This window comes from Callospermophilus lateralis, unplaced genomic scaffold (genome assembly GCF_048772815.1).
Source record: "Callospermophilus lateralis isolate mCalLat2 unplaced genomic scaffold, mCalLat2.hap1 Scaffold_137, whole genome shotgun sequence".
Taxonomy (NCBI): domain Eukaryota; kingdom Metazoa; phylum Chordata; class Mammalia; order Rodentia; family Sciuridae; genus Callospermophilus; species Callospermophilus lateralis.
Window position 1 is genome coordinate 816,908 of NW_027512527.1, and position 24,749 is coordinate 841,656.

At 41.9% G+C, this 24,749-nt stretch overlaps 1 protein-coding gene across 1 annotated transcript; it reads right to left on the bottom strand.

The window, feature by feature from the left end:
- Nucleotides 1-3,921: 3,921 nt before the first annotated feature.
- LOC143386517 (SET domain-containing protein 4-like) lies at nucleotides 3,922-24,546 on the bottom strand. Its single transcript, XM_076841561.2, has 10 exons — nucleotides 24,454-24,546; nucleotides 19,361-19,456; nucleotides 17,511-17,548; nucleotides 15,128-15,216; nucleotides 13,212-13,641; nucleotides 11,833-12,007; nucleotides 10,095-10,176; nucleotides 8,856-8,936; nucleotides 5,800-5,923; nucleotides 3,922-4,101 (listed from the first exon to the last, which is right to left on the bottom strand). Exons 1-10 carry the CDS (start codon nucleotides 24,524-24,526, stop codon nucleotides 3,922-3,924), a joined length of 1,368 nt encoding a protein of 455 aa, XP_076697676.2. The 5' UTR covers nucleotides 24,527-24,546.
- Nucleotides 24,547-24,749: the final 203 nt, after the last annotated feature.

The window sequence follows — 24,749 nt, forward strand, 5'->3', positions numbered from 1 at the left end:
ACCGCACCCCGCTTGGACTGTCATTTCTTCAGACAGACTCCCAACATGTTGATAAGCTTATTTATTCAAAAGTAGGCCATGATTATGCAGGGAGAGCTCATTAATAAGCAGGACCGCACCCCCTCAGCCCTCCCGACACACCCCCCAAGCCAGCCAGTCCTGCCTACTGCACTCAGGCACCCCTCACCAAGGCTGTCTGTGGCGACATCAAGAGCAGGAGGCTCACCTCCCGGGCCTGCCATTCAGCTTGGTGCCACCTCAGAATTCCTGTTCCAAAATTTACAAAATCAGGAGGATGTTGCCTTGATGACCCACTATGAAGCTAAACAAGGAGATACACGGAACATGTGGGGTTTGGGCCTAACATTGCCGTGGCTTCCTTCCTGAAAGTGAAAAAGTGGTGTAACTCCCAGGTGCTAACTTAACTTTTTTAAAAGCAGCTTTATTGAAATATAATGCACAAAGCGTAAAATTCATCCAGTTAAAGTATACAACAGTGGGTTTTGGTAGTTTCACAGAGGTGTGCAAACGTCACCACAGCCAATTTCAAAACATCTCCAGACACCCCCCATCTAGAGCGACCAGCTGCATTTGCTGCGGCCCCTGCTCACCAGCCTAAGCGCCTAGCAGGACACTTGCTGTCTGCAGACGCGTCTCTCCTGGAGTTTATATAAATGAGATCACCGCTGTCTCTCACGGTGGCACTCTTCCACCTCCACGCCTGCCACAGTGCTGGCACTTCCTCCTCCCATGGGACGTTTCATGGTGGGCCATGTTTTGCTCATCCCATCATCCCCAGTGGACATCGGGGCTCCTGGCTTTGGGGAATGATGCTGCCATGAATAGTTTTTCTGGACAGTTTTCAATTCTCATGCGGACACACACCCCAGGAAATATGTGTCAAGTGGTGCTGGTGGGTCATGAGGTGACTGCATGTCCTTCTGAGGAGCCACCAGACCCTCTGCTGAAGGAGCTGCACCATTCTGCATTCCCACCAGTGGGGAGGAGCCTCCAATTCCCCACCTCTTGGACACCACTATTGCTATCTATCATTTTGATCATGGCCAGAAATAAAGTAGAAACTTTGTTTATTAAATAAATTCTATTTTTTAAAATTCACATGCAGCCTAATATTAAAACTATACAGAAAGAAGGAAATTAAAGTTATAAAAATGATGAAGACAGAAATGCCCTCTGGAAGGTGGAGGGTGACCAGCATCTGGGAACCGATGGCTCTGCCGGGGGGACGCAGGCATGGTGTGTGTGGCTTTGTGATGTGCAGGGCACTGGTGCTGGGTATGGGGGACACTGGCTGGGCTGTAGAAAAGGGCACCAGGCCTCCTTCCTCCCTCCTAATGCTCTTGTTCCCTTTAGTTCACATGTGACTTTCTGGATCCTAAAGGGAAGTTCTTTCCCAAGTAACCCAACCTGTGGCACTCGTGACAAAGCTCCTAAGTTCAGCAGTCAACCAATCAACAGTATGGGTCCTGCTCTACCTTCCCCCTGGGCAAAACCTATGGCCCAACGTTAATCTGTCACACAGGACATGGTTGCTGTCCACCAACGGAGGAACTAAGGTAACTTCCCTTCTTCTGTACCTTGGCAGCCCTCTCAGAGCAGTGCCCAGATGCTTCAGCGAGAAAGCCGTTTTCCCAGAACTGCACTCCAACTTCCTAAAGGTCATTGCCAGTCCCCACCTTCACACAGAAGCACTTAAAGCTCCCCGTCTGAGGAGGGCCACAGCTAATTTTAACTGAAGGATTATAAGAGGAATGCCTGGAATCACCCACAACTTTCTGGTGTCTGTCCCCTCAGGCCAGGTGAGCAGTGGAGTTTTACCACCCACCAACTCAGTAACCCAACACCAGCAAGGGGTGGAGTGCTTGGGAACCTCATGCCTGCCTAAGGCACCTGCAAAGAGAAAACCAAAAATGAAGAAAAATTATAGGGAGGTTGGTGGAGGGGCCGGGTGGCCACTGGGTAAAGAGCACTGTGGGCTGGCCCTCCCACTCTCTGCTGGGAGAGAGGCTTGTGCCTTGATCATGTTTTTTTTTTTTTAGTTGCAGTTAGACATAATTATTTATTTATTTTTATGGGGTGCTGAGGATCGAACCCAGGGCTCTGCACCCGCTCGGTGAGCACTCTACCGCTGAGCCACAACCCCAGCCCATTGATCATGGTTTTATGAGAACAAGTCTAGCAGGTGCGGGGCAGGAGTTCCCCTGGAAACAGTGGTTTTACCCTGTGGACCACAGACCACCCCACAGAGGCCAGAGTACTTGACAGACGTCTGGGATTTCATATATATGCCAAGCACTGCCTTCAAGATAAAAGTCTTATGCTCCCATTCTTCAAATAAATGTAGATCAGTTGTAGCTGATAAAAAGTATCTTTCAATTATAAATGTGTCTGAGAAGTTGCTTTTTGTCATTGTATGTTTCTTTTCCTAATCACTGAGCAAATAATTACCAAGCATTATTTGGAAAGTTTTTAAGCTCAGGAGGGCTTTCACTTTCAAAGGTATAAAGGAAGTGATGTATTTAGGTCCAAAAGATCCCCCAGTAGTGACAGAAAAAGAAATTCTGGAATAACACAGGAGTCAGCAAACTACAGCCCACTGCCCATCTTTCTAAATAGTTTTCTAGGAGCACAGCCATGCAATTTGCTTACACATTGATCTAAATCTGCATTGCAGTAGAGTTGATCCTGAAAGCTTAAAATGTTTACCATTTTGCCCACTAAAGAGGGAGTGTTCTGACCCCCGGTACAGTGGATCATGGAATATACCACAGCCAGTACAAAACAAAATTAATACAAACTATATACGCAAACAGGGAAATAGGTTCAAAACGGAATCCTGAAAATGTTGACCTCTCCCCACCTTCCGAGGAGGAAGCCATTTACTTGGTTTTACCAAGTTCCACAAGAGAAGGAATTGGCACTCTGGGGAAGGAACACTGGAGGGAAGAGAACAGGACTCTGAGTGCAGTGTCTGCTGGGGCGTCCCCTGCACAGGCCACGCCACACCTCTGTGAGTCCTGGCTCTCCGAATGACACTGGAAGGTCCATAAGGCCAAAGACAAAGAGCTCTGGGGGCATACTCCCTTCTCTCCGCCCTGGACCTAAAAGATATTAAAAAATAAAACCAAAAGTAAGGGTAGGGGCCAACTGTCCCCCACTGAGCCCCAGGATCAAGCAGACACCCAACTGAGGCACAGCAACACAGCAAGGGCCCGGCTCCTCTAGTGAAGGCCTGCCCAGAAGAGATGGCGAGGAAGACAGACAGCTGCAGGCCAGCCAGGCATCCTCCAGATTACTCCCGAGTAAGCCTGCCTCAGTCATCAGCGGCCAGGAGCAGGTCGGGGGAGTCTGTCCTCCTGGAGACCCTGCATGCCCCCAGGAAGGCTTCTCAACACCCATCGGGTGCGTCCACACACAGAAGGCCTGAGGAACCCTGGCTGGGACCCATGGCTGCTTCACACCCCCACACCCGCCACCAACTTGCCCCTTAACTCGATGGTATCAGAGCATCTTAAAAGCACAACTTCTTGGCCTCTTCCCTCTGCTGAGTCAGAACAAAGCAGGACACGCACAGTGACGACCACACACAGAGCCGAGTCCGGGCAGGCTCCAGCATGGCTCCAGCTCCCTCAGGCCCTCCCCGCCCTCTTCCCTTGGCACTGCTGTTTATTTTGTAGTGGATGAAAGGTGCCACTCAGATGGCGGATGTATCTTCACTCACAGCTCCCAGTTCCCAGAACTCTTCTGCCCCTGCAGACGTGCTCCACACACCTGAACACCTGATCTTAAAAGCTCAGTGTTTACAGGGGAAGGACTAAGGGCATGGGTAGAATACAAACCACTCAGAGACCGTAAACAGCTGAGAGAAAATCCGTTTAATCCAACTTAATTTAAAAATGCTTAAGTCACACCCACCACAGGAGGTGACCCCAGGCGTTTGGGGGAGGCCAGGTAAGTGGTGTGCACGCTGGCGAGGGTCTCAGCGGAGGCCTGGATGACCATCAGCTCTTCCCGCCACAGTGTTTCCACCAAAGTCAGCTGGCTTACCAAAGACACCTTTTCATCCTTCATGTGATAAACCTGAAAGTGAGTTTTAAATTATTTTTACTATAGTAAAATAGAACATAAAATTTGCCACTTTATCCATTTTTAGGCGTATAGTTCAGTGGCACTGCGTGATTCTCAGTGTTGTACAACCAACACTACTATCCCCTCCGACTCTCTGCCACCCCAGACATATCCTGTGACCACACATTAGCATCCTAGTCCTCACTCCCAAAAGCCCTGGTAACCTGCACTCTACTCTGTCACTCTGGATTTGACTGTTCCGAATACCTTATGGAAGTAGAATCTACATATATCCTTTTGTGTATGACTCTTTTCAGTTAGCATAATGTCTTCAAGGTTCCTTAAAATTGCTTTTTATAATCCCATTCACATTTTCATATAAATGAGCTGATTTCTCATTTACCTAAAATACTAAGTTAAAACATAAAATAAAACCTATTAGTAAGAAATCATGTGATCAATTTTTACCTATTTAAATGTACAGGCATAGACACTGAATCCGTCTGAGTGCCCATTACAGACAAATGGATAAAGAAAACATGGAGTATGTACAAAATGGAATACTACTCAATCTTAAAAAAAGATGCGTATCCTGGGGGCTGGAGTTGTAGCTCGGCAATAGAGCATCTGCCTTGGACACATGGTACTGTGTTTGATTCCCAGCTCCCCATGTAAATAAGCAAGAAAATAAAGGACTATCAATAACTAAAAAAAAAAATTTAAAGGTGGATATCCTGTCATTTGTGACAACGCAGACAAACATTACACTAAATGAAAGACATTATGTTAAATGAAATAAGCCAGGAATAGAAAGACAAAAATTATAAGTTCTTGTTTATATGTGGATAGAAAAAAGTTGAACACAGAAAAAGAGCAGAATGGTGTCAGAAGATGCTAGAAGTGAGGGACGGGGGAGACACTGGTCAAGGGATACAACACCCGAGCTAAACAAGAGTAGGCTCCAGAGACCTTCAAAATCACCTAGCAAAGATCAGAGATCTACTGTACAGCATGCTGACTGCGGTTACTAACAGTATGCATCCTTGAAAATTGCTAAGAAATTAAATTTTAAAGAGTCTCACAACCAAAAAAAAAAGTATGAGGTGATGTATATGTTAAACAGCTTGATTAAGGCATTCCAATATGTATATGTTTATATATATATATAAGAATATCTTAAAACATCATGTAGTACAACATAAATATATGAATGTTTAATCTGTCAATTAAAAAGGAAAATTTTAAAGGCACAGGTACAAAATCAACAGGAAAATCTAGCATTTACAACATTTTTTTAAATACTTATTTTTTAGTTGTAGTTGGACACAATATCTTTATTTTATTTATTTATATGCGGTGCTGAGGATCAAACCCAGGACCTTGCATGTGCAAAAGGTTAGCGCTCTACTGCTGAGCCATAACCCCAGCCCCAGAATTTACAACATTTAAGACACTAAAAAGTGCTCTTAAAAAGATCTACTATTGGACTGGGATTGTAGTTCAGTGGTAGAGCCTAGCACACATGAGGCACTGGGTTTGATCCTCAACACCACATTAAAAAAAAAAAAGAAATAAAGATATGTGTCCACCCCCAATTAAAAAATAATTTTTTTTTAAAAAAAAGATCTACTGTCTTTAATAACATGTATAAGACAAATAACTTCACAGTCACAATGCTTAAGAAAAGGATGTCATATTATAGAAACATACCCTCTGAAGCATAGCAGAACTCTCCTCTAGGAGATGATGGCATATTTTCTGGGCTACATCCAAACTTGTCTTCTCATTTGCATCTGAAACTACTTCTCCAAGAAGAACTTTTTTCCAGCACGTACTAGAACCAAAATGTTCAATAAAGTAATTTCAGCAGGCTCTTGAGAAATAAAGAGCTTTCACACTGCAAACAACAAACTCCCCTCCAATTCTTCCAGAGCATAATAAAACTCCTTCTATAAGCAGCTTCCCTAAAACCTTCACACCATGGGTAGTTCCGGTGTGGAAGCAACAAGGTGCACAAAAAAGGAGCAGCCAAGAATAAAAGGCAGGGGTACTGGGTGCTCCTTGCTGGCTACGAGCAGATGTTACCATCATCACAACCCTGGGTCTGGGACACAGTAAGTGGAGTCGTGCCCACCAGCCAAGGGAATAAAGCAGGCAACAGAGGAGGAAGGCAGAGACGGGACAGGGAGCCAGGTCCACAGCAGAAAGGCCAGAGGACTTGGGAGCTAAGGCACTGGAGTCGTCCTACTCTTCAAGTGACAGTCTTTCTTGCTGGGTGACAACTTGGAACGCACTTCACAAAGCAAAATGCTCAACAGGTACAGCCACAGCTTTCTTTACGTGAAAGCCACTCTGCTTAGACACTCTGCAGGTCTGAAGGAGTGGAGCTCGGTGGGGAGGTGGGGCTGACTTTCTGAAGGCAGAAGAGTGTAGGTGAGCTAGGGAAGCACACTGAGCCGGAAGGGGGCAGAGCCAAGGCCACACGTGAGGAAGGAGCACCATCAGCGAGAGAGGGGATGGAGGGGCTGACTGGGAAGCAGAGATTCTGGAGAATCGGTTGACAAGAGAAGGTAAAAGCGCACAACGTGCAAGTGGACGTAGACATAGCCAGCTAGAAACTCAGAACAGCAACAAGACCCCACAGGGAAGAGTCGTGACGTCTGCAGAGTCAGAGACAAAGCTGCACCTCAGGAACAGAGAGTGCTTGTGACAGAAAGCAGAAAATTACCATGTGCCTGGACAGTGTCCCATGCATGACCACTATCTAATGTAATCTTCACAATTACCTAACCCAAGGAAAGTGAGAACTGGGAAAGCTGCAGACCTTGGCCGGACAGAACAAGAGGGTGGGAGGCGACCAGCTCACAAACCCCCAGTAGGCAGAAGCCCACCACCTGCTTTTCCTGCACCCGACACAGAAGTGACTCTGAGGGAAGAAAAGAGGCCTAAGGATGACCTCTGGAAAATGTCCAGTTGCTTTAACTTTAGGCTGAAGTGCCTGAAAAGCTCTCATATCTGGCTTGTTCTGAGAAAGATTTAAAAACACTTGAATGGGTCTGCACAAAACAAAATAAATGTAAAACAAACGAATGGGAAGAACAAGTCAAAGGAAAAAACAAAGAGGAAAAATAGAGTACAGTCAGGAATGAATCAGGATGTTTGTACATTTGGGAGGACCACAAATATTCCCAAGCTTTCTTTTATAATGAAAAGAAACAAACATATCAGTAACAGAACACACCATCTGCTGAGAGTGAAAACACCTACAGCTGACCCTTGAACAACCCAGGAGCTGGCAGTGCTGACACACAATTAAAAATCCACATATATATGGGATTGAACCCAGGGGCATTTAACCACTGAACTGTATCCCCAGCCCTTTTTATTTTTGAGACAGGGTCTCTTTAAGTTGCTTAGAGCCTCACTAAGTTGTTGAGGCTGGCTTCAAACTTTTGATCCTCCTGACCCAATCTCCCAAGTTGCTGGGATTACAGGTGCCACTGTCCCAGCCACAGATAACTGCTGACTCCCCCAAAATTCAACTATTACTAGCCTGCTGGTGACTGGAAGCCTTAACAATAATATAGTCGATTAATACATATGTTGTGTGCTGTGTGTATCATACATGGCGAAAAACACACATAGGCTGCGAGAAATGGCTTTTACTGTGATATATAACTTACTGCAGAAACAAATGCTCAGGCAGAGATGATCAGCAGAGTTTTAAGCAGACATTCTAAACACCAAACATCAACAGGAGGGGTACAAAAGTATTACAGTAACACAACATTCACTCACTGAATTTTTATGCAGTTAACGATTTAAAACTGCATCTTTCTGATGTGTTTGTGCATAAATTTTGATAAAATTTAACTTTCTGTATATTTATGGTGGCAAATGATAAAATAGACTATTATCTATACATATTTGATGTTTTCATGACATAGCTAAGATTTTTCAAATTACTGCAAATTTCCAAAAAAATCCATGTATAAGGACCCGCACAGTGCAAATCTGTGCTGCCCATGGTTGAGATCATCTATTTCCCAAGTTCCTAAAGGAAGAGAAGAAGGCAGCATCATGCACAGCAGGCAGCACTGAGTGAGCACCAACTACATCCAGCACCGTGCTAAGAGCAATTTCTAAGCATTATTCATTTACTCCTCAGGCCTCACCGTCTTCAAGAAGTCCTCCCTCCATGCTGGACAGCAGCAAGATGAAGGCTGCTTCCCTGAGGAGGCCCCAGGCTGCAGCAGCCCTGTGCTGGGCAGAGCACGCCCAAAGGTGCTGACAGGCGGCTGCTGTGAGTGGCACTGACAGCTTCACAGGAATGCGAGGGAGCCTGCCGGGGCTCCTCCTCCTGTCTCCCCATTGAAAACTCTAGGGCTCTTAACACAGCTTCTGGGTCTGCCCTGGCAACTGACAGGCAGGGTTGTGTGAGGAGCTCTGCTGCTCCCAGGAAAAGCAGAACTACTCTGAGTCTTGATGCTGAATGGTGACACTGCTCACAAAAGCCATCGGGTCACCAGCAGAGAAACCCAAGAGTTGAGAATAAAAACTTCCAGAGCCATGTACGTGATTATGACTCTAAAACCAGAATGCCAGAAATGGTTGAAACAGTAAAACACGCCCTGGATGAGTCAGTTACATACAGAATGGCCTTTCTTTTTTCTCTGTTTGGCTATTTAAATAAAAGCCAAACCCCCCCCCCCCAAATTGTGTCTAGGTTGTGGCTACAAATTCAGACCAATACACGTGGAACTTACAATTTTTCAGCTTCCAGACATAACAACTTAAGAGCTGTGAGTAACCTCCAAGACGGCCCATCCCATCCAAATGTCAAATTTCTAAAAGTAGAAAAACAAAGATATTTCTGTCATTTCAGTATTTCATGACACCATGACAAATGTTTGTTAAGCCAAACTTTTTTAAAATGAGGTCACAGAACATTGTTACCTCTATGATGTTGGTCAAAACAATACTTAAGAATAAATACTTAATAATACTTAAGAATAAAGTCTAAGAAACAGAAAATTCTCTTTTTAAATTTTTTTAAAGAATAAAAAGCTGCCGGGTGTGGTGGCGCTCATCTGTATTCCTAGCAGCTCAGGAGGTTGAGTCAGGAGGATCTAAAGTTTGTGGCTAGTCTGAGCAATTTAGCCAAGCCGTAAGCAACTTAGTGAGACCTTGTTTCAAAATAAAAAATAAAAGGTCTAGCGATGTGGCTCAGTGGTTAAGCACCCCTGGGTTTAATCCCTGGTACAAAAAAAGAGAAAGAGAATAAAAATCTATCTTCCAATCAATTTTAGTAAGAAGCAAAACTTGGTTAAGAGATACACAGCAAAGGGGCACAAGACAAAGTTCATAGTGATGAATGATGGAAGAATCTGGATGCTACCACAGCCAGACAGCTCTCACTCAATTGCTATGTGAGAGCTCTCTTAATTTTAAATCTTAATTTTATCCTCAAAGAAAATTTGGAAGGGAAAACCCAAAGGCCTATCTACCCGTGTAGTGTGGAACCACCAACCACCCCTTCCCCAGAGCCTGTACCATGATGCTGGTGACTGGTTTTCCTGAAGGCCATCCCACCTTGCCACATGGCAAAGGCAGGGGATTCTCTTTTAATACAGTATTGAATAGTTCAAGTTTGTTTTTTATTTTTTTTATTCTTTTCTTTTTAGTTGTAGTTGGATGAAATACCTTTATTTTATTATTTTTTCGTGGTGCTGAGGATCGAACCCAGAGCCGCTCACATGCTAGACGAACGCTCTACCACTGAGCCACAATCCCAGCCCCTCAAATAAGTTTCTTTAAAGTGTCTTAGTCCTGTGTCCTCTCCTCCACAACAGTGAGCACCACTTTTCTGCACACAGTAAGTGCTCAACTAACACCTACCAGTGAGCTGATGGAGTTAGGAGGTGTCTCATGGAAAATCCAGCCCTCAATTTTTTCATGAAAACTTCCTAAAAGAGTAATTTCAAAAGGGAAAGGGAAACACTTACTCTATAAAGCCATGATCTTTTAGAATGGAAATCTTTTTGTTCATCTGTTTATCAGTTGATGGAAGATATTTAACAAGTGTATCTGCATTAAAAAAAAATTCATACAGAGATTTAGGGTATAATTCACACAAAAGTTATCTTCCCTCTCCATCTGCACTTACTTTCCTTCCCATTAGGATCAAGTATAAACAGTTTTTCCTAACTCACACGAAGGAAATCTACTCTTCAAGTCCAATTCACTGAGATCATTATTTAGTCCCTGAAAAACTAAGAATTCCAAGGCCTCAGGACAGAACACCCACAAGCTGAGTTCATGTTCCCATTAAGTCAATCAATGAACAAAACCAGGTCATTAAGGCATGATAATAACTTGGAAAACCACAACCAACAAAACACAGGCTTGTAAAAACATGAGAGAAGTCTTGTAACAAGAGTTTTTAAAAGGCAGAATTCAAATAGCATAATAATGACTAGTTGCGATTACAAAAAAAAATGCAAATATGTAAAAATTGACAGTTATTTGGAGAATAGGACAGGGTAAGAAGGGTTTTTTCTTTCAATGGTGGTAGGGCCTAGCACATATTAGGCAAGTGCTCTACTACTGGACTGTACCCAAAGCCCCTTCTTTATTTTTTAACAAAAGGGTGATTTTTCTTCAAATTAATTTATTTGACAACTATCATTTCATAACCATCAATATTAAAGTTATCAGAATTCTGAAGCATGAGCCAATCTCAAAGCAAGTTTTCCAAGAGACTCTGTAAGGCCCAATTTTAGTCGTTTTATTTATATTTTGAGGACTATTATTAGTCTGTGTAAAGGATGAATATATAACCTTGACCATTTCTATGTCCCTTTCAACTTACACATGACCACTTCAAATTATACACTGGGGAAATCTCTAGACATTTCTTCATGACCTCCAAACCACCTCTACTACTTCAGAAGAAAAACAAAAATCAGCCTTCTATGTACTATTTCTAATACTAAATTTAGAATTTTCACATCATAAATTTAATGACTAAATTATTATTTTAAAATATTATCATCAATGACATGGCTAGTTAGCAGACCACAAAAGAACACAAGCAAAATCAATTTTTTTTAAACCATGGCATTAATCTCCAAACATAGGATTACATATTACACTTACCTCTTTGATTAGCACTGTGTCTTAAAGATGTCTTAACATTTTCATTCCCTGCTTTCTAATCCTATCTTCAGTAACAAGGCTTCAGTACAAATATTTCCATTTCCTTAGATCTAATAATACTATACTTATCTCCTTAGCAATCTTCCTTTCCTTTTGCATTGTCCAATATGGTGGCCACTAGTCAGAAATGGCTTTCAACCACTTGAGATGTGACTTGCCTTACTAAGGAATGAATTTTAAATATTAATTTAATTGTAAGCAATTTAAATTGAAACAGCTCCATGCACCCAATGGTCACTGTATGGACAGTGTAGGTCTAGGTTTCTTCCAGTATAGGCCTCTGATCTAGTGCAATAAAACTCTGCTCAGTTCTTCTTATCCACTTTATCAACTAAAGCTTTGCTGTTTTGAGTTCAATATTGAAACTGCATAGTTAGAAACAATAAGGCTAGCTCTATCTAGGATGAAGTAAATGATGTATAGGTATGTTTCAAGGTTTTACTATTTTTAATAAAATTCAAAATAACAACATATCCAAGTGGGACAAAAAATTGTCTTAATAAGAAAAGCAAAATTGATTCCAACCTCTTGAGACATAAACACAAGCATGAGGATTGCAGGGGGAAACAAAGCCATACTCCAGCAGCAGCCGCTGGTTGTCATGTGGACCATAGCAGATGAATACCTCCTCGTGCTTTCTACAACCAGAAGCTGTTCTAATTTCATAACAACGAGTCTTCTCATTAAATGCTGCTTTTACCTAGAATGGAAATTTGTTAGAGATTATTTTAAATATAAAACTAAAAAGCTGAGCTGTGGCCTCTGTCATAAGTTATTTTTTGGTAATTTTTTAAGACTGTACTAACCATTCTTAGAAGCTCAGGAACCCAGGCCACACACCCACAGGCCGCAGTTCGTGATCTTCCTACAGTAGTCTATAAAAATCACTGCATCCTACGGCACTGCACACCCTGGCATTATTCGTATGTATCAACAGAATCACCCCTCTGACCCCTGACCTCTGTGGGTCACACTGTGGAAAAGGCATCTTTCTGTAGCAGGAATAACTGGACAGGTCAGGCATTGTCCTGGGCCTAAGCAAGCACAGCAGGCCTCCCCAATCTCCTCTCACTGACACCTCTGATGTTCTCGTGGCACATGTCACATAAAGGGAAGAGCACAAGCAGAGCCAGCCATTCGCCTGCACAGCGCATCCCTCGTGCACCCCTCACCCACAGACAAGCCCACTGATGGGAACTCCTCTCCACCCTGAAAGTCAGCCCTTTACCTCAGCATACCCATTTACCCTGCAGACACACCCATCTTCCATACCTGCCACCAAAAGAAAGGGCAGGGAAAGAGGGTATCTGTAACTCTGTGGCTATCTCCCAAAGCAGGATTCTTCATGATTTCCTGACTCCTCTCCCCACAAATATTCATCCAATTAATAAAAGTTTACCAAACATCTATTATATGCCAAACTCTGCTCTAAGCCCTGGGGTTCCAAAGAGAACAAAAAGTCCCCATCCACAAAGATTTTGCTGCTTAATTCAGGAAGGAGGAATCCCTCAGTGATCAGAGCAAAGGTTAATGCTCTGACAGCCATGCCACCAAGTGCAAAAGGGATGGGACAGGAAAGAAGCTAGACCTTGGCCCCAGTCTAGAAGGAGCATGAAGGAAGGAGGACTCAAGCTGCTGGTAAAGGTAGCCTAGAGGATGGAGCCCGGGGCTCCTGAGGCCTGGACAGCAAAACGGAGAAATGGGGCAAAGAAAAAGCATTCCAGAAGGACAATGGAGTCAAAAAGAAAAACCCAGAATGCACGAAAGACAGATGGGTCCCATTGATTTACCCGAAGTCAGCTACACTTTCCCCATTGGTCTCACTCACTATTCAAAGTCACAGATTCTACACATTGAAATCTTTCTATCAAAACAGAACATGTGTCACCACATCAGCTTCTCACCTGGACATGAGGGCTGTGATTCAACAAATCCAGGTATGGAGCAAGCACACAGGTATCCGGCTCTGCGGAAAGGCATTCCTGCTTCCTAGGCCTCAGGTACACAGCTCTGGTGTTGACAGTGCACCAGGCCCACAGGAGGGCGCTGTAGCTGAAGATGCTGTCAATGGGCTCTGCAAACAGAGGCTGCAGGGAAGAGAAAAAGTCTCTGGAAGAGGTGAAAAGCTTCTGCACATGGGCTCGCTGCTCTCCAGTCTTTGCTTTTAACACATTGGGTAGAAGATTCACCACTTCTGGCTCCAAACAAACAGGGCAGGTGTAGGTCTTGGGTAAAATCTGCAAGTAAGGCTTCCAGAGAGACCGGTCCCCAGCATGCCTTTCTGACACTAAAAAGGTGCACAGAGCCAGCAGAGGAGATGGACGAGGCTTCCACCTTGAAAAATTAAGGTCAGATTGAAGGAGTTACTCTGACTTGAAATATGGAATAAGCTAAGTACTTTGGTTTGCTGCAGGAAGAATTTTGCTCAAACGGTCAACACACCCTACATTGACTTAACATACCAAGAGAACTGTCTCCTTCCTTAAGGCTCTTCTCCAAAGCACATCCCGATCAGGGACCTCAAAAAGCCACATTTATGTGTCAGAAAAGCTGACTCTACAGATTCCAGGACTGTTTACAAGATTTTTTACATGTTTTTGAAAACAAAAATCAATAAAACACCTCTTTGCTTTCAACTTTGTTCTCCTGTTTGAAAGGTTTTGCCATAAGCCATTGGTTTCACCTGGATAAGGGTATAAAATACAGTGGGGAAAAAAATTGGTGGGAAAAAAACCTAGACGTATACCATCCAATATACGGACCACTAAGTATATGTAGCTGTTTATTTAGAATTAAATTAATATTTAAAAGTCAGTTCCTTAGTATGGTAAGTCACATTTCAAGTACTCAAAAGCCATTTCTGCCAGTGGCTACCATTTTAGACAATGCAAAATAAAACACCTCTGTCATTGCCCAACATTCTACAGGACGGTACTAACCCGGACAGGAACCTGAGTGAAATCATAATACACTCACTAAACTTACGTGCTCTGTTAGAAATTACATAATTTTGGTTAAATAATTACTGATAAAGTATCTCATGTGGCATGAATGTGTTTAGAAAAAGTTATCATTAATCTTTTAATATCCAAATATCCAGATTCTTATACTGAGATGCATTCCACCAAAAACTAAAGAATGAATGAGAAAAGGTTAACCCTAAGGGCAACCTTGCCCCCAATCAGCCAATACAAAGATGCAAGGGCGGGTGCCCAGAGCTGTCCTTGGGATTAAGCAACAGCACAACCTTTCAACCCCATAATGTAGAAACTCCTTCCGCTGAGGTGCACCCAAACCATTGCCCACCAGAAATAAGCCAAAAATACTCTCAGCTTTCTTAACTCCCACTTCACCTCCTCTCTCTACCTAAAGAGAATTAATTCTTTCAAAATATTAAAGCTCTTCATAGTTGAGGAAGAATTCAAGCACATAAAAATAAGGGTTAAACTAAAAAAAGGGTTAACTAACCCCCATGGATACCTACTATGACCAAGGGAACAACTGCTACCTATTAAGGCACTTGGCTGTGATTTACATATATGGTCCCACTTAACCTCCACTTTCTAGTTAGGTGATGGGTCAGGACTCACACCTGTGTCCCCTGCAGTCTATTAAAGACTTCAAAATGCAGTTTATGTGCATGAAGAATAAACTTCTAGGACAGAATATACCTTTCAATTTGCATTCAATTGAGTTCAGGTATTTATCTACTAGACAAGCATCTGGATTCTACTGAATTGTGCCTTGGATAACACATTTGCCATGACAAAGGCATTCAGGAGAAACACTGGCACCAGATTAACATGATGTGGCCACTTACTTAGTAATGTACACCCCTAAGTAGCTTCGAATCACTGTTTCCGTGGTGAGCAGGCAACTCTCAGGCAACGAAATAATCATCTGTCCCTCCTTGCCAAAAAAAAGTAAAGTTTAGGACGCCAGCATTTTGGGATGGACTTACATATTGTGAAGTCACTGATCCCGCAATCATCTACCCAAAAGTCCCTACTACTTGCCACATGAGCCCAACAGTAGGCTCACTCCCAATTCCCTGAGTCAGCAGATGAGTTCTCTCCAACTCTAGGTTCAACAAACACACAGAATTAAAGGTTCAGAATGGGAATGACTCCCACCTGTCAAACCAGCACAGGAAGGAAACATGGAAACACTTGAAACCATATAGTTCTTCTAATTTCTTATCTGAGGAACCAGTGATACCTGGGGGCACAGGCACAAACCACTCAAAAAAGTTTCATCCAACAAAGCCTGGCACAGCAGCATGCTGCTTAGTTTCAACTATTCAGGAGGCAGAGACAGAAGGATCAACTGAGCCCAGGAGTCTGGCACCAGCCTGTGCAACATAATGAGACCCCTTTCTCTTAAAAAAAAAAAAAACTATCCAGTGAAATCCAAGTGAGCAGGCAATGGCCTGATCTCTGAGATCTGTGCCAGAGAGGGCAGCCCAGCACACAGATTCTCATTCTACCACTTGCAAAAGTGTACATTTTCGTTTCTCTTACTAAGATACAACCACGGAGAGGAAAAAACTATGACAAAAAGTAACAAACAGGCACTGGACACTGGAGACACTGGTAGTGTACAACATTATGGAACCAGTAATGATCACCAAATAGAGCACTAAGAAGCAGATAGAAGAACCTGCCTTCATTTTAACCAGCATCAGTAATTTAACCAGTCAACAAATTATCTCAAAGCTCTTTGAGGTTCAATTTATGGTTTCTGAATCTATAAAGCAGGTGATCAGTGTAGACATCCCATGATCTTCTACTTTAAAAAAATAAATAAATAAAACATCCTATAACTTGATTGGTAAATATCTCTTTAACAAATAAATTCTCCAGGCTATACAGTTAAGATCTGTGCATTTCATTACATGTAAAATGTCTCTACTTTCAAAAAGTTTAATTAAGAAGTCACAGTTGAAAGTACAAGTGAAGCAACTACCAATTATCGTTTAATAATTTCAACAAAAACTACTTATAGATACTGCTATATATATGAGAGGTCTATTTCTTCTACTCAAATTCTGCTTCAAATAAGTCAAGGCATAATTGACTTATTATGCCTTTCTGAAAATATACAAAATATTGCACAACAATGTGAATATACTTAACACTACTGAACTGTACATGAAAAAATGGTCCAAATGGCAAACTAAGTTTTATGTATCTTACCATCATTAAAATTGAAAACTAATAAAAATATAAAAGCAGCACAATAGAATACAACATCAAAAGGTATCATTTTCTTAGCTGAGTTTAAAACAAATTAAATAAAGGAATTAAAAATAAATTTAGGGTCGGAAGGTGTAGCTCAGGGGTTGAGGGAGGCTTTGCATATAAAAATACACAACACCAAAAAAAAAAAAAAGTTTAGATAAACTTAAGGTAAAGGAAGCAATTAATTTCTAACTTTAAAGAAAAGTATGCATCACATAATGCTCTAAAATACCACAGAGAAAAACTAAAAGGGACCTAAAGATCATCTCCTTATTTACCAGGTAAGGAAACAGAAGCAGGAAGGACTGGAATTTCATTGCCAATCCCAGAGTTGGCAGCAACCCCTGGATCAGGCCTTGTCCCCAACTTGCTCAGGCTCTCCTCCCGTACCACGAACAGCACCCCTCACGCATCTACAATATGACCTGATTTTTAAACCTTGATGTGGTGAAGCGTTAGGAAGAGGCCTACACCAAAATGACTTCTCTCTTTCTTCTCCTAACAAAGTCCCATTTAAAGAGCAAGGGGCCAAAGAAAAGGCAGCAGGTTTTTCCCTCCCAAGTAGCCGCCAGGACAACAGAACACTGGCCAATGGGGGCGGAACTGGGAACATCCTTCCAGGGAGGGTCCCTGCACTGCCTTTCCCCCTTGCTCCCTCCTTTTGCTCCAGGAGCCTAGACAGGCTTAGGGAGGGACAGAGAGCTAGAAGGAATCTGAGCCTCTGAAGGCCACAGGTCTGGCCCCTCTAGGCTTTATTAAATGACAGCAAAATACACTTCTGCACTGTTTTTAAGCACTGAGACACTCGGTTTTGTCTTTTATATGAAGCAAACTTAACCCTACTTGACGGAACCGTAAGAGAAATAGTTATAAGTAAAGTACTTTTGATTCACTTGATTTGAACCACAAAAACAAAGCACCAAAATCTGTGTTAGGTTTCAAGGACAAAAGAGAAGTTCTCACCCGCAGGGGTGTTCTGCTCATTAGCCCTCTTCCTGTACCTAGGAAAGCAAACATGGAAAAGAGGTGAATATCTTCAACTGTATCTTCAAGGTCCTAGAGAGCCCATTTTGAAAGAAAAATGTGAATGAGCTCCAAAATTACAAAAAGCTGAAGATGGGTGTCCTTAGCCCTCCACTCCCAAGGGAGAGGAGGTCAGGAAGCTGTTCTAGAAAACATCATGAACTCCTTATGATATTAAAATCAATCTGATAATGTGGCTTTCACAGATCATTCTTTGACTCCCCAAAACAGAAAATTAAACATTCTGTTAGAGCTAGCAGAAACCCTGATACAAAACAACTAGGTCAAAGTTGTCAGAACCAAAATGGAGTTAACTTGTGCCGTGAAGGAAGGGTCCTCACACTTGATTGCCTGACAATAAAAACTGTCACAAAAGATTCTGCCACAACCACAATCTAAAACAAAAATACTTCTGTGAGGATAATTGCCAGCAATTGTCTGTTCAACCTTGGAATGATGCCACCCTTGTTATTGATCCTTACAGCCAACAAACATTGTTCATTTATCTTACCCAAACCTTCTCATTCACCTTTAAAAACCCTTATCTTCCTCTGCCTCCCTGGACATGCCAGTAGTTCATTATGGCCTGCCATTCCTGAGTACACTGTTTTGGAGCCCCTCTCTGTTGTTATTAACTCAAATCAAGCAATTTAGTCCAAACTCACCACATGTAGCTGATTCTTGGGGAACAACATATCATTTCACTTGGCCAGAGGCACACATGGAAATCATCTATCTTGGGAGACACAGAGGAACTCATTTTGCTCAAAGTCAAATTAAAACTGAATGATAATGTTAATGGCCAGAGGAAGCATTCAGTAACATATACTTTTACATTTTCTATAAGGTAAAATGTCTGTATCCTGCCCTGTGATATAGAATTTCAGGGCCCTTCTATCACACAACTCCTTCTCTGTACTGTGGCAGACCCCAAGTCCCTTTGAAGGGCATCCTGGTGTATTCTACCATTATTTCTAGCCCACCCATGGGCACAGCAGGGTATCCTTGTATGCAGGTGTGCACTAATAGCAAGCTATCCAACTTCTGTGACAGAATGTTTCAGAAGAAAATTACAACCTAACCTCTACAATGAGCTCTTCAATTCCCATATCAGAGGTTAAAATGCCTCAGCTCAGGTGACTGTGCAGCCTGTAGCACTGATAAGCTCCTTCTCCAAGACACTGAACTACACACCTGACACCAAGCTGAGGGACAATATGAACTGAGGGCCCTCCCTCGCCTACAGAAAACTATGCCAACTCACTGGGGCCAGGGACAATCCCATTAGCCTGCATGCTTGAAAAATCCCAGGAAACCACCACAGGCAAGGTGACCAGCACACAGGTCACCCAGTATCTTTCCTATGATGCCTAGCTAGGCATTCCCTGCAGGTTGGGGTCCAGGGCACCTGCACTTCCACTGAACAGACAACTAAATTTAGTGCATAGGAGACCCAGAGTCACGGTACTGGTCCTGTCAATACCAGAGAATCTGGCTCAGTTGAATTCGTAGCTCCCCTCCCACAGGTGTGTAACATATCGTAATGTGTCTTTTATGTCCCTGTCCAAGACTTCATCTTATTTTTATATTCTCATTCTCCTTTTCCTTTTGATTTCATCATTCTGTCATTTCCCTTCACCTACCATGTACATTTATATTTACAACAAGGTGAAGCACAAACAGTGTAGACAAGTCAAGAAGCCCACCACCCAGCAACAGATGTACTGTCAGAGAGCGCTCCACCCACTCCCATCTGAGAGAGGTCAGCAGAGCTGAAGCACAACTCTTACCTGGAAAACGAGCAGGAGTTAAGTTCCTATCTTCAAACTTCCTGTTTTTCAGCCACTTCTTTAGCTCTATAAATTCAGACTTGTAGCTCTCATTCACTGGTTGGGAGAGGAAAAAACATGCTCATTAAAATTACTGTATACTAAGAACACCTATAATCGAGAATATCAGACGGACTGATCATAAAAGGTTTAACATCAACTAAAACAGAAAGACCATTCATTATATGATCATTTCCATAGATGCATAAAAGCATTTCATCAAGTCCAACATCCATCCTGATAAAAATTCTAAGCAAACTAACACAAGGAAACTTCCTCAGCCCAGGAAATAATATCTAACAAGGACACAATGGTGACAAACTCAGTGCTTTCAAGACCAAGAGAAGTATATCTCACCTCTCCCTTTTCATCAACACCAGTAAACATAAGAAAAACAAACCGAAGGAATGAAACAGGAAAGAAGTAGTAAACCTTTCCTTATTCTCAGAAGACATGAGCACCCATAGAGAAAATCTAAGGGGAGTCTACAAAAAAGCAACCAACCAGCCAGGCATGGTAGCATACACCCAAAATCCCAGCTACTATCGAGGCTGAGATGGGAGGATTGCAAGTTTGAGGCCATCCTAGGCAATACAAAGAGATACAATCTCAAAACTATGAAATATAATAAAATACAAATACCAAAATATTATGTTGCAGCATATCAAATCAATTCATAAAAATTCAATGGTATCTCTACATATGAGCAATAAACAAAAATTAATATTAAAAATATCATATGAAATAGCATCAAAAAATATATAATTCAAGAACCTAAAAAACAGATAAATCTAAAAAAATGTAGACCTGCACAATAAGAACTTCAAAATATTACAATTAAAAATATATAAATAAATAGATTCTTATAAATTGAATATTATTGGCCTCCCAAAATGAGTATGTTAAAGTCCTAGTCCAACAGTATTTGAAGATGAGCCTTAGGGAGTTCAGGTTATGAGGTCAGGGAGTCGTGAGGGTGGGGCCTTTACCAAGGGATCCCTGCTCTTACAAGAAGCAAAGAAAGAGGACTGAGGGTGTAGCTCAGTGGCAGAGTGCGTTTACCATGTGTGAGGCTATGGGTTCCATCCCCCAACACTAAAAAGGAGGGAGAGAGATGGTCTGCCATGTGCAGACAGTGTTGATGCAATGGTCACCAGCCAGGAAGACAGCACTCACCAGGAACCAAATCAGCAACACCTTCACCTGAGGTTTCCCAGCCTCTACTACTAAGATATAAATTTATATAGCTGAAGCCCATTCTATGGTATGTTGTTATGGTAACCCAAGCTGATGAAGACCAAGAATGAAATAGATTCTAATCAAGTTAAGACACATATGGTACACCCTAGAACAATAACTAAGGAAATAATCCAGAGCAACAAAATGAAAAAACAATAAAGAAATGAAAACAGTTCACCAGAAAATGCTGATTTCATACAAAAGAAAACAGTATAGAAGAAGTACTGGAACAAAAGCAAAGATAGGAGACACACAGAAAACAAAATGCAAAGTGGCAAATGTAAATCCACATCTATCAAAAACACCAAATGTCAGTGGATTAGGAAATTTGGGGAAAAGCAGAGTTTGGTAGGCTAGATTAAAAACAAAATTCAAGTATATCCTGTCAACAGAGACATTCAGATAATGCAAGTAAAGGATAGAAAGCCCCAGAGGATGCACAGCACCTAGGAAGCAGAAGTGACTACTCCAACAAAAGACCAGAAAGACTTTCAAGCAAAAGTCAGTAGAGAGAGACATTTATAACAAGGAAGGGGTTCATCCATCAGGAAGACATAACAATTACACACAGATAGAAACCAAACAGCAGAGCCCCAAATATTGAAGCAAAAACTGGAAGAATTAGAGGGAACAGTTGACAATTCTACAATAATCACTAGAGACTTGAAGATCCTGCTTTCAATAATGGGTAGTTAAGCACAGGATCAACAAGGAAGCAGAGAGAGCACAAGGACCCAGCAGAATGGAAGGAGAGCTGCTAAACACGTTACCCACAGCAGCAGAAAGTGCATTTCTCTTAAATGCACAAGAAGCATTCAGGATAGATCACATTACAGACCAACAAAAGTTGGCAAGCACATGGAAAACTGGGACTCTCACAAACTGCTATGGGAGCATAAAACATACAATCACTTGAGAAACTCACCCATGCTGCAGTTTCTTACAAGTTAGAAAGAAACTCCTACTACCACTCCCGCCTACGTAGTTATTCAAGGAAACAAAGGCGTAAGTCCATGCAAATACTTGCACACAAGTGTTCGCTGCAGCTTCACTTGCAATGGCCCAAAACACAAATGACTACAGTGCCCAGTTTGAGGGAAGCAAAACTTGAGCTCTACAGTAAGGGTCTGGGGGTCTGCAATTACTCTGGCAAAAGACAACTACCAAGAAAATAAAGACAGAATTTTATTCACCTGTACACACAGATATTCACAGAAAAATGCAACTCAAGGAGGTGGTTAAATTGTGGGGCTTCTGTACCATCTCATTAGGGTACTTTGGTGTGGGAGAAGGCACTTATGGGGAAATGAATGGCCTTAGAAAGACACAGGCCCTCAGAAAAGATGAGAAATATGATAGTCTTGTAATGATCCTTATTAAGGTGACTTCTCATTCCAGTGCCAGGTTCTCATCTCTAGTGATAGGAATCAATCTTCTCAACTTCCAAAACTTCTGGGCAGAATCATGACCAGTGAACACCACTCAGAGGCTTTGATTTTAAACAACAAGTGAATGAACTCAAGGAAAAAAGGAAAACTTACACATATACAATATATTATACATCCTTCCATCATCAACAGGATGAACAAACAATAAAGGCATTCAACAATGAAAGAGAACAAATGCAAATAACAATGTGAAATTATTTCAAAATTAAATAAAATAAACCACATTTTTAAGAACAGGACACACTGTGTGATTCTAGTGACACACAACACTATAAAATGCAAACTAATCCATTGTGACAGCAAGTATTTAAGAAGTTACTCAAGAAGTGGGGTACAGAGGGTTCAGCCAGGGATGGTAGGAAGTGATTATTTAAAAAAAAAATGAAGGGCCTGGGTTGTAGCTCAGTGGTAGAGCGTTTGCCTCGCATACGTGAGGCACTGGGTTTCATCCTCAGCACCACATAAATAAAGGTATTATGTCCATCTACAGCTAAGAATATTTTTTTAAAAATGGAAATTTTATAGCATAATGACTTCATTTATGATACACATACCAAATTATATACTTTAATTATACAATATTCATTATGAGAATTATACCTCAGTAAAATCTTTTTTAAAAATGCACAGGCATGGTTGGGGCTGTAGCTCGGTGGTAAGGCGTCTGCCTCGCATGTGTGAGGAACAGGTTTAATCCTCAGCACCACATAAAAATAAATAAAGATTATGTCCAACTACAACTAAAAAAAAAATGCAAAGGCATAAGCCTTCCAACGTATGTAATCAACAACAAGGAAATAGATCTTGTGGTAAGAGCAATAAATTAACAAGCATAATCATTTTTTATGTGTTTATTTTGAAATGTGGTAGTACTGTGTTGCCTAAACTGGCACTAGAGCTCCTGGGCTCAAGTAGTTACCCACTCAGCCTCCCAACAGCTGGAACTATAGGTACCCACCAGTATGTCAGGTTAAATGAGAAATTTTTTAAAATATTTTTTAAGTTATAGTTGGACACAATACCTTTATTTTATTTATTTTTATGTGGTGCTGAGGATCGAACCCAGAGCCTCGCACTTGCTAGGAGAGTGCTCTACCGCTGAGCCACAACCCCAGCCCTTAAATGAGAATTTAATGAGCAACTTTACATACATAAACACACACAGATAAAGACACAGCTTTATGGTAGCCTCTATGAAAAAACATACACTATATTGCTGACCCTCAAAAACTAGTACGGTTTGGAAACAAGAGTTTCATGAGAAAGCTTGGAAAAATATTAGGTCCTCAAAGAAGAGTACACTTAATAAGGATGATTGCAAAGACTAATGTCAATGACTAGTAGAAAGAGCATTTTCAAAAATATAGGACCTCAGCTCAGTTCTGAGCACAGGAGAGAAAGCAAACAAGCTGGGAGAAGGAAAGGAGACGTTCTAGGCTAAGAGATCGGCAGAGCTGGAAGTGTGGGGCCCCAGAAGAGGTGAGCAGAGATGACGTATTTCCAGGATATCGAGCAGCCAAATTGGAGCTCCACTGGTGAGAGACACGAGTGCCAGGCAGGAGGTGAGATCTCACACAAAAGGCACGAGGATCCCACGACACACCTAACCAAACAGGCAACACAGACACAATCCCTCAGGAAAGCTGCACCAACAGTGACAAGTAGACAGCAAAAGAGGATGGAGGCAAAGGAGCGGTGGAAATCATCCCAGGGGGCAAAGGTAGAATGGGAACAAAGCTAAGAAAGATTTAGTTGGCCACAGGCTATGGAGGGCCTCAAAATGGTGCTGACATGCTTGGGGTCAACTAGGAAGAGGGTAACTAATTTTATACAGAAACGATTTACATTTAAACAGCACTTTTAAGTTGTCCAAGCACTTTCACATAGATTGGGAGTGATGAATTTACACCCCCACTTTTATACACTACACATAACTAAGGTCATGGCAAGCCACAGATCCTGGGTCATCCCAGAGAAAACTACTGAAGCAATAACTGAAATATATTCATAGCGGCATCCAGGGTTGGAAAGAATACAAGAGCACCATTAAAAAAAAATGCTCTTTAAGAAACAGTACTTTCGGGCTGGGGATGTGGTTCAAGCGGTGGCACACTCGCCTGGCATGCATGCGCCCGGGTTCGATCCTCAGCACCACATACAAAAAACAAAGATGTTGTGCCCGCCAAAAACTAAAAAATAAATATAAAAAAAAAATTCTCTCTCTCTCTCTCTCTTAAAAAAAAAAGAAAGAAAGAAACAGTACTTTGGAACAATATCTATCTACATGGCTTTGAGAAAAGCTATGTACATCACTGGATGCTAGACAAAAAGAAGTTCTGTTTTACTAATAAAAAAACAAAACCATACCTCCTCTTGATTCAGAACTTCTGAGGTGTTTTCGCCTCCTGATCCGGCTTGTTCTCCCTCTTCCCTTCTGCATACTAAACTGGAGTTTCTGTGTAGGTGCCCAACCTAAAATACAAAGCAGGTCTTTGTCTTACTTTCCAGCTGGATGACAATCACCACCCTTGCACTGCTGAATATGCAAACATACACTTGGGTAAGCTGTTTCTCTAATGTGCTTTTTGTTCAGGAAATGCTTGTGCCATGAGCTAAATCAAGATTTTTTCCATAAAGGAGACCCTATCATATGGGTCCCTCTG

Bases quoted from the DNA above. Each gene is read 5' to 3' on its own strand.
- LOC143386517 (XM_076841561.2), bottom strand. From the start codon at position 24,526: ATGCAGAAGGGAAGAGGGAGAACAAGCCGGATCAGGAGGCGAAAACAC. The intron at 19,457-24,453 runs GTATGGTTTTGT...TCTCCCAACCAG, and splicing joins AAGTTCTGAATCAAGAGGAG to TGAATGAGAGCTACAAGTCT. The intron at 17,549-19,360 runs GTAAGAGTTGTG...TTGCTTTCCTAG, and splicing joins AACTCCTGCTCGTTTTCCAG to GTACAGGAAGAGGGCTAATG.